Source organism: Helicoverpa zea, chromosome 6 (assembly GCF_022581195.2).
Source record: "Helicoverpa zea isolate HzStark_Cry1AcR chromosome 6, ilHelZeax1.1, whole genome shotgun sequence".
NCBI classification, from domain to species: Eukaryota; Metazoa; Arthropoda; class Insecta; order Lepidoptera; family Noctuidae; genus Helicoverpa; species Helicoverpa zea.
Genome location: NC_061457.1, coordinates 13,494,269 through 13,511,446, shown reverse-complemented (window position 1 = coordinate 13,511,446; position 17,178 = coordinate 13,494,269). Strand labels below are relative to the sequence as shown.

Sequence of the window (17,178 nt, the reverse complement as noted above, 5' to 3'; positions counted from 1 at the left end):
TAATCAATGAACTTCACAACTTATAGCTACGTTCATGTTAACAGCTCTCATATCTGGTTCCACAACATCCTGCAGTGTCCGATCACAAATAAATCACTTGTTTGTTATTTTCAGCACACTATAGCAACACAAAGACACACTTCGTTATCGTTTCGCGTATTACGTGTGCAATAAACGTTATCATCGCATGCGCAGAGTTCATTCACTTTTAATTACGTAAGGGGATGCAGAAGGCTCACTCTAGTAACTTCTATACGAGAATCTATAGTGTGGTATTTGGTCAAGCTACAGTTTTATCAAATTATTCCGTAACAAGGACTTGATTCACCGTCTTAGCTGAAGAAAATTTTGCGGTCTACCGAGAATAATTTAATGATTATCGTCATGCATATCTTAAATATCACTAAGGTACGGTAAGTTATGGCAAGTCTATAAAAATCTGAATCTGCAAATCTGCCCGGTCCTGCAAGGTGGTCTATGTTCATCCTTACTCCGTGAGAGAACAGGCCTTAGTCAATGAACAGGCTGATAATGATGATAGCATACCAACTACAAGAAACTTTGTATGTTAACAGCCAATCAGGGTGTATGATTACAATCTAGCTATAAAGGAGTGGTACTTCTGCGTCTATTGATTTCGCATAAAAATTAACATACTGAATGTATGTAAAGTAATTTGTATGTCAGCGTAATATAATGTTATGTACCACGAGTACGACGCTCGTGCCTTCTCGTAATGAGCATGGTTTGCGAATCTTAATTAAATAATCGTCTTGTATCAATTCAAATACGAATTACGCAATTTAAAAGGATATAGAAACTGACGCTCCTTATCTAAGTATCTGGTGATTTTCTAGAAATAAAGACTGTAATTACTTTTGTGTACCGGACATCCAACTAATTTCCGAGATATATCACTGATTTATGGCTACAACCATCCATTACGATTTCAAATCATTTGGTTTTCCGGAAGATTACAATTTCAAAAACTAATTACGGACACCACCGTTTATTCGCAGGTAAAAACATTCCTTAAGATCGGAGTAATGTTCAGTTAGACGTGTTTAAAGATAAAGCCAAGTTAGCAGTAAATGCATGAGTCCATTACCATAAACTTGGCCAATGAGCCGCGCTTGAATATCAGAAATATTGCCGTAAATAAATAGCCGCTATAAAGTTATTGAAAGCCTGTTTCCTCGACTATTTATAGCAGCTTAGCCCTAGCTAGTCTTTTCAAGCACAAAGTTCAATACTAAAAGAAGGTATTAATGTACTTTAAGAAACGTTCATGTATGTTAGGCCTCACACACATTTGCACGAGACTGATGACTTTTCGGACTCAGATTTATGAAAAAATCGCATCAACATTCCCCGTTCGCCACCTGTCTTATGCATTGGTCTTGCGTTTATCAAATATAAGTTTTGAAAGTAAAATACAACTTCCATACTTAAATAAGTTCGTGTGTAAATGTCATTAGTCAACAGCATGCAGTCTATAAAAGAGTGCACGTACATCTCATATTTATACCCTACGAGCGCACACCGACTGACCCCGGGGTTAATCTGCAATAACTCTGCGATAAGTATTCAATTATTCCTCAATATCCTCTGTATGTTTATTTTTGACTGATGTTTATTATAAACGCAACGGTACTCGCTTATCGTCTGTCAGGCCGTTTGTGTATATTGTTTGTGATTGCTACGAGTATATTAGTACTCTTCCTCTATTTATTTGTATTTTCTTCTTCGGTATTCTGGAAAACCTATTTAAATTCAATTAGGTTATTATTCCAGCTCATTATTCTGATCACTCCATCTGTTGTTATCTCATTGTTAATAAAGTCATGGGTCTATAAAAGTCTCATTTTCAGATTAATCAAGGTCCTGTTTCATCACAGGATTATCGGTCATATTTTATGTAAGATAATATTGTTGTAAAAATATGGTTATATTTTTCTGGCTCCTAAATAGACCCTTCATTCAGTAAAGGCCCTTCGTGTTTTGTACACTAGATCCCCATGCTACGGAAGTTATTTCAGTAAGGTACAAGAGTATGTTATTATGTACTCGTGAACGAAGGGTTTTGGGTTCATTCCGACCCATACGTCCGCCTAAATATCAGCATCCTTATTTTGGTAAGTAATATGCTGGCCCTTGCGCAGACAATATTAGAGAAGACTTTATATGCTTCTTCAGAATAAACTGCTTATATGTATTGAGTCGTTTTTAGGTATTCACTGCTCATATTGGTGCACATACTGAAATGTGCCAAAGTAACCATCTCACAAACCTATGCATATCAGTGGAGCCGTTTATGTTCACCACACACGGAGGCCTCAATGCCGGCAATAACCATTACATTTTACAACTACTATGAAAAGCTAAAACGTGCATCCAACCGTCTTCCACACAACGTCGGGAGCAATACCACGAACCCTTCCACTCGGAAGATACAATAATATCAATTTAAAATATCGTCGTAACAATAAAGTTGGAAGGCCTCGGCCACACCTCGCGATTACGAGCCGACAGTAAAATGTACGTATCCGTATAAAATCTGCAACTTAAATCATTGCAGCGGAGTCGGTCGCCCACTCGCGCGGCCAGTAACGAGCGGTTCCGAGCGCTTTCGCGCGCACGATTTATGGCAGTGGCCGTACGACTAAATAGTCGGCCGGTGTATTGCCCGCCTAACTAACGACTACTAGATTATCTTCGTTAATAAATGCGAAAGTCTATGTTTTGCTAAGATTCAGTGCACGTGATAGCCTTGTACGGGGAGAAATTGTGAAATTGAACTGGCTTGCTTTTAATTATTTTGTTAGTTGCTTTTCATAAATAAGGCTACATCTCAGATTAGATTAATACGTCTTGTACATCAAATTGAATACTATCTCTGCCATTTGCTTCCGTTTATAAGATACAATGATTTCGATGGATGTATAAATAAAATTCTCATTAATCTATTTCAACACTAGTTTTCATGCTATTATCGATTTCCTTATAATCTTGCAATCAGTGGCTACGCAAAGCATATCACTTTGCGGAAAAAGTGAGAAAAACTCGACGAGACACTTAAACTAAACAATATTTAGTAAATCTTTCAGACATAATAATCAATGATATCACCTAATTAAAGTTGTTGCTAAAACAATAGTATCAGTGTTTAAGATTCCGATTATACAAGGAAATTACTCAATTTTGAGTAAAGATAACATGTATGAATGATTGATTGGACTTATTACGAATAAGTTAGTTTCTTTTTATAATATTAAAAAATCAGCTATTTAATATTGTAAACCAAATCCCAATGTATGATACTTTTTAAATTCTCTATGTTATGTAAAAGATAGTTTTATAAAATCTAACAAGTGTGCCAAGGATGCCGTAGATTAAGTTATCGGCTAAGCATAATCCGATAAAGAGCAATATACTTAGAAATCTGAAATAACTCTGCCTTGGCCACATTGCGAATTTTCGGAACCGCCTTTTGCGGAAGGTGCATATCGCTACAAAGAAAATATATTAAGTAACTAGCTTCTGCCCGCGACTTCGTACGCGGATAAAGTCCCTTATGCCAGCGACTACGGGGTCAGCAAAATCAAAGATCTGAACCGTCTGATATTGAATTTTAAGGGCCCGTTGACTTGAAAACAACTGAATACGCATAGCCATTAGAAACGTTCCATATATTTAATTTTTGTACTTCAACGGCAAAAGCACAGCAGACTAAACAAAACGCTGAGAACTGAACCGCAAAAGACGTGACCATAGGGATAAAAGTAGTGATTCTAATTAGTCCGCATTTAAGTTGTGTGTGGCAAAAATATTACGTAAAAAAACATTAAATGTTACTGAGATGACAAAGTCGTGATGACTTAGTGGAAGTCGTGGTGGTTTAGTGGGTAAAGAACCAATCTCTCAGGTATGAGCGTACGTCTTTGATTCCAGGTCTGGCAAGTACCTGCCAATGCAACTTTTCTAAGTTCGTACGTACTTTCTACGTATATTTTGGATACCAATGACCGTTATTTGGAGGGGATGTTAAACTGTAGGTTCCGGCTGTCATTGAACATTCTTGGCAGTCGTTATGGGTAGTCAGATGCCAGTAAGTCTGACCAGTTTTACCAAGGGGTGTTGGGTTGAGCGGGTAACCGCGTTGTGGAGCTCAGATAGGCACTCGCTCCTTGTAAAACACTGGTACTCAGTTGCATCGTGACTGGAAGTCGACTCTAACATAATTGGGACAAAGGCTCTTGAGACAATAACGACAATAATAATGAGATATAAGCACCGCAGGACATCTGAGGCTGATGACGGGGAGTAGCTACCCCGCGGGGCTATATCTACTGAGTTCTCCAGGGAGAGTATACTGTCCCCCATCTCCGGCCGGTCGGAGTGAACCATGACGGGGGTAAGTCTCACACCTCTGGCTTGGCTTGGCCGTCCAGAGTGGAGTCGCTAGAGCAGGGTTAGTAGCCCTGCTCGGAGGATAGGTGCCTCGTGGTAAGTGACCCACAGGGAGCGCGTAATCTGCGTTTAAAATCCGCCGAGGTATTCTCACACTTCAGCCGCTCATGTGTCCCTGTTGCCCTCTTGTTGCTATTCAGTGACTGATTCCCGGCGGCCCAGTAAGTGAGCTGGCGAAGTCTCCACCTACAATTTTTACATGTATCTAATACATTGTCATCGGCAGGTGCCATAGTTCCCGTAGTTTCCCCATTCCTAGTCCATTAGCATCCCATCACAATAGCCCAAGTAGTTTTCATCCACAGTTAGCAATGGTATAGCACAGAACCGGGGATTGTCTTTTTTTTTAACGACGTCCACCGGGGATTGTCCTTGGGTTCATTTCTATAGTGTATAAAGGGATAATCGTCGGTTTTGTGTCACCATACCTATTTCATAACATTCGTTTCTATACATTTCAAGTGTAGTATTGCTCTTGAAGTTCCACATCAGGTGTTCCAGATCTTCGATGTATATACGTCAATAGAGAGTGCTTATTAGATTGAACCACTTTTGCAAAAACGTCATATCTTTATATGCTATAGTCTAGCTGGGCTCCTGGGGTTCCACATCAGGTGTTTTACATCTTCAACTTTTATAAGTCAACAGAAAGTGCTTATCAGATTGAACAACTTTTGCTAAAACGTCACACCTCTATATGCTATAGTCTAGCTGGGCCCCTGGAGTTCCACATCAGGTTTTTAGATCTTCAATTTGTATAAGTCAATAGAAAGTGCTTATCAAGTTGAACAACTTTTGCTAAAACGTCATACCTGTATATGGTACAGAGAAGCTGGGCTCTTGGGGTTCCACATGAGGTGTTCCAGATCTTAAAATTTATTATCTCAGCTGAAAATGCTCATCACATGAAACAATTTTTGCTATGGCACCATTTTTGTATCTCTTATAGTTTTGTTGATCTGTTGGTGTTCTGCATCAGGTCTTCAAGTTTCGAAGATAAATTATAGCCTATATGTTGACCAGGCTTAATACTGATACAACAAAGAAAAAATCATTGAAATCCGTCTAGTAGTTCCGAAGATTAGCGTGTACAAACAAACAGACATACAGACATACAGACATACAGACATACAGACAGAATTTTTTTTTTGGATTTGTGCTCCATTACTGTTTCTAAACCCCACCCAATAATTATTTTTTAAATATATTCAATGTACAGACACAGTTTTTTTACAGATTTATTATATGTATAGATGTAGCGTAAAAAATGCAAAATATAATCTATTCTATTCTATTTTTGTATATGGCAATCCGTGTCGATGTCAATTTCGACGATTCTGCCAATGACAAGTGGGATGAGAAGCAAGAAGTGCTTTTAATTAAAATAAATTTAAAAATATATATATATTGATTTAAGATGGTGCTGTGGCCGATCTTGTGTAACTTAATGTGTTAGTAGGACGGCACTGAAACAAACAGAAATATATTTACATATATAAAAACAACAACAAAATGTTAGTAACACATAACATATAATATATACCACAACCATACAAACTGTGGCCTAAATATAGGCCACAATTTATAATTTAATATTGTTTTGATTAATGAACATCAACAGCATCTGGAGCAGTTCTGGACAGGAGTGGGATAGGAGGGAACGGAAGTTAGTCGGGAGAGGAATTTTAAGTTTTTGGAGACGACCATATAAATCAAAGGATGAGTTGATAGGACAGTCAAAAAATATATGGTCCAGGGTACCTTCATCCAGTCCACACTCGCAGAGGGATGAATCCTGCACCCGAATTTTGCGCAGAAAGACCGGTGTACAGCAGTGACCTAACCGAATTCTGCACATGACTGAAATTACCCGTTTAGGGTATCTTTTGAAATTTGAAAACCACGGTTTTGGTTTTACAACCGGTTGAATGGCGAAATAAGAGCTACCCTTCCTTTTGCCTGAGATGTTCCACCATTCCTGCCACGAGGTCTCAAGACTCAATTTAGGGAGGTTTAGCAGGTCATGCCCTTGAAGGGAGAAGTGTGCAAGATCAGCGGACTCAGATGAACACGCATCTTTGGCCAATGCATCGGCACATTCATTGCCCGCTATACCGCAGTGGCTAGGGATCCAGACTAAGTGTACTTCTTTCTCTTGCCTAGTGCAGGAGAAAAGGGACTTTTTAATATCCAGGACAATAGGACAATGGAGTTTAGTTCTAAAGGGATTCTGGGATATGGCTTGGAGACAACTAAGGGAGTCAGTAAAGATAACTCCACAGCTAATCTCATGGGACTCTATAAAACGACAAGCTTCCAATAGTGCCACACACTCGCCTGTAAATACTGAAGACTCCTTCGGACATCTGAATTTCAAAATTATTTTAGAGTTCTGATAGTAAACCGCGGCTCCAGTACAGCCACCATTTGATTTGGAAGCATCCGTGAAGAACTTTTGAAACCCAATCCATCGTTCACCCAAAACCGCATTAAAGGCCGAATTTGCAGATGGGGAGTTTTTGGATATGCCAATGTTATAGAATATTTTAGGGGTGAAGCAAAGTACTTCATAAGGGTAATTAAATAAAGGAAGTCTGGGATGTGGAGCAATGGGGGATTCTAAATTTTGAAAAAACCGATATGCTTTTAGGAATAGGGGGATTTCTTTGTGTTCCCAATATTTGGAGCTGTGACAAAGAGTGTCAAGCTCTCTGAGTTTTGGGATGAGGGGGTGAGATGACTTGGGAATAACCCTGGATAGGAAACGGGAAGCGAGGTACTGACGTCTCAGGGCTAAAGGAGGTTCAGCGCATTCGACCTGCAAGGCGTTAATAGGCGACGACTTCATGCAACCTGAGATGATTCGAAGGTATTGAGACTGAATCCTATCTAAACCGGCCAAGGCACCTTTGTTGCTTGGAATCACCAAGTGTGACCCATAGTCCAGGATACTGCGGACTAAGGCATTGTAGACCAGTTTCATAGTGAAGGGATGGGCCCCCCACCAGACACCAGCGAGAGCTTTTAGGATGGAGATTGCTCTTTCGCATCTTTTGATCAAATAATTAAAGTGGTGAATCCCGGATAATTTTGAGTCTAAGAAAACGCCTAAAAATTTTGATTTGTTACCTATGGGAATATCTTGTCCTTGAATGTTAACTGAGACCTGAGGGATCAGTCGTTTTCGGGAAAAAATCACTACCGAGCTTTTTGGGGCGGATAACGAGAGACCATGGTCCAAAAGCCATGTGTGCAGAGAGTCCAGGGAGAGACAGAGAGATGAGGCAGCGTCCGTAATAGATGGATTAACTACATACAACACTAGATCGTCAGCGTATTGTAAAAGGTGGCAGTCAGCATTAAGGCAGGAGCCAATGTCTGCTGTATACAGGTTGTATAGTAGGGGGCTTAGAACTGAGCCTTGGGGAAGGCCCTTCCACGTCTGTCTCACCTCAAATACCTCCCCCTGCACTCTGAGCATCAAAGAGCGAGACATGAGGAGTGCGCATATACATTGTACCATCTTACCCGGAATCCTCAGCTGTTGCAATTTTTGCCTGAGAACTGGAAGAAGGACGCTGTCGTATGCGGAAGAGATGTCAAGGAAAGTGGCTACAGCGGATTCATTTTTGGAAAAGGCTGTACGGATATCAGTAACCAAAATCGCCACACTGTCCATGGTGCTAAGCCCCTTTCTAAAGCCAAACTGACTACTCGGCAGTAGATCCCTAGACTCCACCAACCACTCAAGTCTATTTTTAATTAAATGTTCCAATATCTTGGCCAACACTGAGGACAAAGCAATTGGTCTAAGGCCATTCGGATCATCAGCAGTCTTGCCGGGCTTCAAAAGGGGAATTACTATCTGAGCTTTCCACTGTTCAGGAACCCAACCAAATTGATAGCAATAATTTATTATTCCTAAAAAATATTTTTTTGCTTCAAAACCAAAATGAACTGCAAATGAGTACGGTATGCCATCTATGCCTGGGGCGGAATCCCTAACATGACGTAATACCGTATCAAGTTCCTCTAACGAAAATGGTTCATTCATAGGATCATCCACAATATTTACAGGCGGGAGCAGAAGTTCTGAGGAAGAAGGAACATAGGCTGGAGCTATTTTGTCAAAAAAGGATTCAGCAGTTTCTCTCGAGATAGGGGAAGAGATAGATGGGGAGCAGCCTCGCCTGAAACGATTAATGCTCTTCCAAACTGCTGAAATGGGAGTGGAAGGGGATAGAGAAGTGCAAAACTTAACCCAACCGCGGCGTTTCTTCTTGCGAAGAAGCCGCCGAGATTGAGCTAACACTCGTCTGTACCGTATAAGATTGTCGCTATTCATCGCATCATTGTACTGTTTTTCGGCCTCTTTTCTTTCTTTAATAACCGATGTGCATTCTTGATCCCACCACGGGGGTGACGGGATTTTATTTCTGGCACAGTTGCGCAACGGAAAGGTAGAGTCTGCGCTTGAGGTAATGGCCGAGATAAAGCCATCGTAGCAGCTCTTAGCATGGCAGTGACCAGAAGAATCTTGAAAACTTGAAGTTAAATTTGGAAGCATACTAATTTTCTCCTCCAGTAAAGATGCAAACCTCGACCAATCAGGTTTGGACAAGTTGTACTTCAATAGTGGAGGAGACGTTTTCTCTAAAAAGGTTTTATTAATTAAAGTTACAACAATGGGGTAATGGTCGCTACCATGCGTCAGAGTAGTACATTCCCAATGAATTGATGCCGCCAACTCTACTGAACAGAATGTGAGGTCTACACAACTCTTTTGCTGTCCTGGAAGGGATCTACGAGTAGGGCTACCATCATTTAAGATGCAAAGGTCAAAATCATCCAAGATTTCTACTAAACCTTCCCCAAACGAATCACAACGATTGGAACCCCATCTAAAGTGGTGACAGTTGAAGTCACCCATGACGAGCACAGGTCCCACTATGTTATTCAAAATGTCCCTAATGGTGGTTAACCACAACCTACGCTGAGGATGGGAAACATACACGGATAAAACAGTGATACCCTCAATTCTACACGCAACTATATTCATATCACCATCCAGAACCGGAAGAGTCAAGGTGGAGAGGGGGACACGATTATTAACAAGGAGAGCCGACCCTCCATAGCCATCAGATCTGTCACATCTGAGAATATTAAATAGTGGTATATTAAAACTGAGACTCGGGGTGAGCCAAGTCTCAGCTACAGAGCAAGCCAGAGGCTTGAATTTCATCATCAGCCTATCGCAGTCCACTGCTGGACATAGGCCTCTCCAAGTGCACGCCACTGAGATCGATTTTCGGCTTCTCGCATCCAGCTCCTGCCAGCCGTCTTGCGCAAGTCATCACTCCACCGTGCCTGAGGACGTCCTACACTACGTTTGCCGAGGCGCGGTCTCCACTCTAGAACTCGTTTACCCCAACGGTTATCGGTTCTTCGGCTAATATGGCCAGCCCACTGCCACTTCAGCTTGCTGATTCGATAGGCTATGTCGATGACCTTGGTTCTCTGACGGATTACCTCATTTCTGATGCGATCCCTCAGAGAAACGCCGAGCATAGCCCTTTCCATAGCCCGCTGAGCGACTTTAAACTTGTGGACCAGCCGTACCGTCAGTGTCCACGTTTCGGCTCCGTAAGTCATGACAGGTAGGACGCACTGATTAAAGACTTTTGTCTTTAGGCACTGTGGGATCGACGATGTTAGGACTCGACGTAGCTTCCCAAATGCAGCCCAACCCAACTGAATTCTCCTATTCACCTCGTCCTCAAAGTTGTTTCTACCTAACTGCAATGTCTGCCCGAGGTATACATATTTCCGAACAACTTCGAGAACGGCGCCGTGTATCGCAATCGGTTCCGGTAGAACATGTTCATTGAACATGACCTTGGTTTTGTCCAAGTTCATCCGTAGGCCGATGCGTAGAGAAGATTCAGCCAGGTCGTTCAGCATCTGTTGTAGGTCCTGCAGCGTTTCCGCCATGATGACGATATCGTCAGCAAATCGCAAGTGAGAGATGTGTTCGCCATTGATGTTGATGCCGCGTCCTTTCCAGTTCAGCGTTTTGAACATATCCTCCATTGCATTAGTGAACAGTTTCGGGGAAATAACATCCCCTTGTCTCACTCCTCGATGCAACGGTATGGGCCTTGTTTGCTGATTCTGTACTTGGACGGACATTGTAGCGGCTTCGTAGAGACATCTCATCACTTGGATGTATCGCCAATCTACTTGACAACGCTGCAGGGACTCCAGAACAGACCAGATTTCAACCGAGTCAAAGGCCTTCTCATAGTCCACAAATGCTAGACACAGGGGCTGATTATACTCTTCGGTCTTCTGTATAATCTGCCGCACTGTGTGGATGTGGTCTATAGTGCCGTATCCGCTCCGAAACCCAGCCTGCTCCGGTGGTTGGAATTCGTCGAGTCTTCGCGCAGGTCGGTTCGTGATCACTCTTGAGAACAGCTTATATACGTGGCTTAGGAGGGAAATGGGTCGATAGTTCTTCAACTGGGTTTTGTCTCCCTTTTTGAAGAACAGGACGACAACACTCCTACTCCACGCCTCTGGAGTTCTCCCTTCAAACAGGACGGCATTAAAAAGCTTCTGGAGCTCCCCCAGTACGGGCTTACCTCCTGCTTTTAAAAGCTCTGTTGTAATGCCATCCTCGCCAGGGGCTTTTCCATTTTTGAGCTGTCTCAGAGCGATCTCGATTTCGCCACTGCTGACTTCTGGTAGGTCTTCGGTGAAATGGCGTGTTAATGTGGCTCTAGAATCCTCATTTCCGGGATCAGGTCGAGATGCATGCGATGCGTATAACCGGCCATAGAAATTTTCCACTTCCGAAAGGACTGCCGGCACCGAAGAAACGACTTCTCCACTTGTTGTGGTCAGCTTCGTCAAGTGGCTTCTTCCAAGAGATTGTACGAACACCTTTGACCCCCGATTCAGCTCAATTGCTCTTTCAATGTCAAGAGTATTGGAGCACCGGAGGTCGCGTCGTACGTGCTTGTTGATCTCTTGGTTTAGAGCCCGCTTAGCTGACGAAGTGACAGGCGGGTTTTCACGTCGTTTCTTCATAAGCCCTAATGTCTCTTCCGAAAGCTTCGATTTCTTGCCCTTACGCTGCATGTTACAGAATCTCGAACCTTCCTCCCTGAGGATCCGAACCACATATTCGTGGTTCTGGTTAACGTCTGTTGTGGTTTCCACGGCGGCAAATCGGTTCTCCAGATTTGACTGGAACGTTTCGGATCCTGTCATGGTTTGGAGCAGTGTTGGTCGGAGCCTGGCCTTCATCAGACAGAAACGTTCGGCCTTGAAGTTGATATTCAGAGAGCCTCGGACAAGTCGGTGATCGCTACCGGTATTAAACCTATTGATCACGGAGACGTCTCTGAATATGTGCTTCTTGTTCGTCATGATGAAGTCAATCTCATTTTTAGTCATAGTGTCGGGGCTTTGCCACGTCCACTTCCTTTGGGGCTGCTTTTTGAAAAAGGAGTTCATCAAAAAGAGCCCCTCGCGTTCAAGGAAGTTGACGAGCATTTGCCCCCTATGATTCCTGCTTCCAAATCCGTGGGATCCTACTGCCGATTCGCCGCAAATCTGTACTCCCACTTTAGCGTTAAAGTCCCCCATGACAACGGTGTAATGGGTCTTTGTAGTGAAGTGGAGGGCCCTTGATATATCATCAAACATATCCTCCACTTCATCGTCTGAATGTGTCGAGGTCGGTGCGTACACTTGCACTACCTTGAGGCTATACCTGTCGGTGAGCTTTATGATAAGGTACGCTACCCTGTTCGACACACTAGACACCTCCACAACGTTATCAGCTAGGGACTTATTAACCAGAAACCCAACGCCACCTTGGGATTGTTGGTCTCCCTCTCGGAAGTACATTAGGTGACCTGATTCGAGGGTTATGGTGTCCTCCCCCTCTCTTCGAACTTCACATAACCCTAATATGTGCCACCTAATCTTCCCAAGTTCCACCTCGAGTTGCGCCAGATGCGAGTCAAGCCGTAGCGTGCGGCCGTTGTACGTCGCAAGAGTCAGTTGTGTTTGGTGGCCTCCTGTAACCCGGAGATTCTTCGCACCCCCTGTCCCACCGTAACCACGGTCGCCACCGTGACCGGGAATAGCGGGACTGCCGGGAACTAGGGGCCGTGGCTTTTTTGTTCTGCACATTAGAGGAATATAGCCTACTGCTATCACGCTGGCCAGACGGGTTGATAGAGGGTTTTTTTCCGAGTTTTCCTTCTCTCGCATTGGTGTTCGGTGCAATTTTCTCCATTAGTCGACTTCTACGACACCCACTGGAAGAAGGGGGTAGCGACATGTGTATTCTTAAGCCGTCGCTACACGGCTAAGGCCTGAATACAGTCACTCCATCAATAACTACTTTCCTGCTTATGCGACGAACTTTCAGGATTTCACCACAACCTGAAGGGACCTGCAAGTATTTTTGGGCTTCCTCTTCATTTAAATCTGTGGGAACACCAGTCACAACACCCATCCTAGTTATATTAAAAGTGGGGATAGAGGCAACATAGCAGTTCTTATGTAAAATGCTGTTGATAATAAATGAGTTTGCATCCTGAGGGGATTTAAACTCTACAGACACACGGTTCCTACCAACTTTTTTAACACCATCACGGACAACATTGGTAATGTTATGTTTTTGTAGGAATATTCCGAAAGTAACAGGGTGTAGAGAGGTACCGGCGTTAGGCTGGGGCTCCAATCGAGAGACATGAACGATAAAAGGTGCCTTATCAGTAGCAGAGTACCTGCTGCGGCCAACTAGGTTTCTTTGTTGTTTTGATGGCGGGGTTGACACGCCAATGTTGGCATCATCTCCGGAGCGTTTCCTGGTATTCGAGGTTGATAGGGTCTGGGAGTCCGCGATGCTGCAAGCAACATCAGCGAGTTGGGAAAGCGGATAGTTGGGGGAAAGTGGAGCATATGCAGAGATGTCGGGAGGATCGGGATCGGGGGGTTTATTTTGATCCATTATGCTTGTAAAAAACTGGTTAGTTACCGAAATAACAACACACCACTGGTAACAAACAAAAAGACAACACACAAACACAAAACTAAGTCACAAAAGTTCACCAAAACACTTAAAACAGCTGAAAATTCTAGGCACACGTGCTAACCAAAGACACTCTGTGGCGAGAATCGCAAAATATAATTTCTAAAAACTTTAATAGACAGCATGTTGGCGCCACCTGTATCAGTTTTTCGTGATATGTTTTGTACGTGCGACACACGATTTACGACAGAAACTACTAAAGTTATTTTAGTGCAATTTTTATGAAGCAACAGCTGGATCCTGCGAATAGACCGGCTGCTTTCAATTTTGCTCAACATTTTCATGATTGACATAACTATAATGACATCTATTTTTATATATTTTATATAATCTTCATTGAAAAGATGAACCGATCAATAACAAAACAAAGTAATAAAAATACATTTGACATATAAATACCCAACGAGTCGATTATTCAAGAAATGCGTAAACTCGTGCGCAGTAACCGATGTTACTGGCTACGTCACTGTACTGCGCAGTCGCAGTTCGATGGGCGTGTCCCAAAGCTAATATTTAACCTTAATGTAGTTAAACAAGCAGAAAATCTAATTCGAATAACTTAAGATGCTAATGCCACGAGTTTTAAATACGATAAAATAGTTCAAAATATGCAAAGATCATTTTGGTTCCTTTCAATGCTATTGACTTTTTTTTCACTATTTCTTTCGTCTTCAAGTTAATCCTTAATCCATTTAGTGAGGTACTTCCAACTTGATCTTTAACTCCAAAAATATTAAGTTCTGTTAATGGTTAAACGTTATTTGGATTAAATCTTTAGCATACTGGTTATGCCATCTTACTCACTGAGGGCGTAACACGTTCTCATTTGATATTGTCTTATTTCTTCATAAATTAAGGAAACATGAAAACGTGACTCGTTATCAATTGAGTATTATGGAGTGGCAATATTGCTTCCGAGGTTATCAATTCTATTATTTTCACATTGCCTGCCTATGTTACACATATGTATGTAGCGTTTATCCAAAAGGATAACTGATAATATGCCTGATGTATGTACCTCAATTCGGAGGAAAATTGAATCCTTTCTTCCTTTCAGCCGACCAGTATATTCGTCTGTTTATTGTTCACGGGTAAACCATTTATACAATAATACGCAGGTTTTTTTATCGGGTCACATATTATATAAAATAGGTTGTGGGAGTAACTTAATAGCCATATTATAAGCTTGACATGTTAACAACTTAGCAACGGCTATTAAAACGCTAAGTAGTAACTTAACTAACTTATTTTAATAACCATTATAATGTAAGTGGGCACGCAAATAGCACAGCTGTCATAATGAATAAATGGCTATTTGCGACCAGATAGCGGGTATAAACAATTGCACGGGGTGAGTGACCGATAACGAGTTAAATGCACATTTGTCGCTTGTTGACGCGCCACCACGCGACGACAACAGTGCGATTAGATAATAATCGCAGTCATTTGCTAATTCGTGTGCGTGTACATTTCAATTAATCCAATACCTATCAATTCATTAATTGGAGTTATGTATCGGTTGTAATGGAAATGAAAATACATAAGTACGAAACTTATTATGAGCGTAGGTTAGTCTTTGAAGATTAAAGATTGTCGGAAGAAAATTCCATGAGTGAAAAATAATTATTATCTTAGCTGAATAAAACATGTAAGACTAAATGAAAGTTCACTAAATTGTGTCAAGTAAATTGTTCAGTAGTTTACCAGTGTTCGCGTAACGTCTGACATTCATTCGACATGATTGTCCCTGTGTGCTCGAGAGCTTCAATTGAATGATTGGCTACCATTCTGTTGTCCAAAAACGTTCGACAATTTACCTGTATTGCTTTCAGACATTCTTGGTTAGGTCATTTTCATTGCAGACCATGTATTATGCTAACATCCTGTACTCTGTACATAGCTTATAATAATTATATCTATAAATGATCTCATCATGAGAGACAACGATACCTGCATCGGATATTGATAACAGGTGTCAGTAATTAAATAATAATGATCAGTTCCTTACGTCCGGTGAGACCGTCCCAACATAGTAAGGAAAAGGCTCGGGAAATTACACTGGTCAACAGCATTTTAGGTGCAAGGGTGAAATATATCATTTCTTATAGATTATTTGATACGTAATCGAAGTCCAGAACATAAAGTTACACAAGCACGTAGGGATTTAGAGATATACCCCTCCTAAAGTACCAAAAACGCGTTTTTTAACGATATTTGACGATTTTTTTGAAGGACAGCAAAATTGTTTTTTAGTTTCTATCTATGGCATTATATAGTACTACTCTTCCCGATTGAATTTCATTTTTATTTCGAACGCTAAGAGTTTAAATTTTCATGAAATATGTATACAGCTGCGATAGTTCGATCTTCCCTATATTTTATTTGGCCTGTTAGTATGAAAAAACTCCACTTTGGATATAAAATGGTATATATTGAGAAAGAAAACTTGCAAAAATATAAATTAAAATAGGGTTAATGCGGGGAAAGTAGTACTACATAATGCTTTAGTTAGAAATTACTAGACAATTCTGCTGTCCCCAAAACATTACATCAAATTTCATAAAAAAAACGCGTTTTTGGTACTTTAGGAGGGGTATATCTCTAAATCCCTACGTGCTAGTGCAATTTTATGTTCTGGACTTCGATTACGTATCAAATATTCTACAAGAAATTGTATATTTCACCTTTGCACCAAAAAAAAAAAAAATAATTTGTTGACCAGTGTTATAGATGATCTGATCAGTTCCTAACGTTATATTTGTTATTTCATATTTCCAGGTAGAACAGCGAGATGTGCCAGGCATCGACTGCGCGAACCTCGCGATGGACACGGAGGAGGGCGTGGAGGTGGTGTGGAACGAAGTGCAGTTCTCCGAGCGCAAGAACTTCAAGGCGCAGGAGGACAAGATCCAGGCGGTGTTCGACAACCTCACCAGGCTGGAACATCCCAACATCGTCAAATTCCACCGGTATTGGACGGATACACACAACGATAAGCCTAGGGTAAGATACATTACTTAATTTTACAATTAATTTGTACAGCCTAATATCCAACAGCTATTTAATTTTTTTCTTGTTACCTTACCGGTACATCAATTAGCATCTTCAACAAATAAAGCGTTATGGAAAAGACAGATATTTTTGCTGTTTAAAATTCCTAATACACAGCACGTAATTTGATCAATGAATTAAAAGATATGGAGAAATCAGCATTGATTAAATTATTTTGTTTCTAATTCCGAATTCACAATCTAATCAAAATTCAAATCTTTTTGTGGTATTTGTGACGATAACATTCCTTATGTCATCTTTCTACATAACCGTTTCTAACCTTGAGTTTTATAATATCTTTGACTTTTATACAAAATTTTTGGGACCTCTGTTAAAATTGTAGTTTGTACAACTTGTCTTCAAATGGTAATGGTCCGCATTGCAGGTAATATTCATAACGGAGTACATGTCATGCGGCTCCCTGAAGCAGTTCCTCAAGCGCACCAAGCGCAACGTGAAGCGGTTGCCGCTGCAGGCCTGGAAGAGATGGTGCACGCAGATATTGTCTGCGCTCAGGTAAATACTTCTATTTTTTAAATCAATTC

General features: G+C 41.4%; 1 protein-coding gene across 5 annotated transcripts in view; it reads left to right on the top strand.

The window, feature by feature from the left end:
- Positions 1–17,178, top strand: part of LOC124631015 (nuclear receptor-binding protein homolog) — a 73,846-nt gene that overhangs the window by 47,944 nt on the left and 8,724 nt on the right. For all 5 annotated transcript variants that reach the window (XR_006984465.1, XR_006984464.1, XR_006984466.1 and 2 more), the window contains exons 2-3: positions 16,361–16,585; positions 17,019–17,149. Coding sequence is in view for 2 of the 5 variants with exons in the window: in XM_047165102.1 (XP_047021058.1) it covers positions 16,361–16,585; positions 17,019–17,149 (356 nt within the window). In the remaining 3 variants the exon portion in view is untranslated. The remainder of the gene's footprint in view (positions 1–16,360; positions 16,586–17,018; positions 17,150–17,178) is intronic.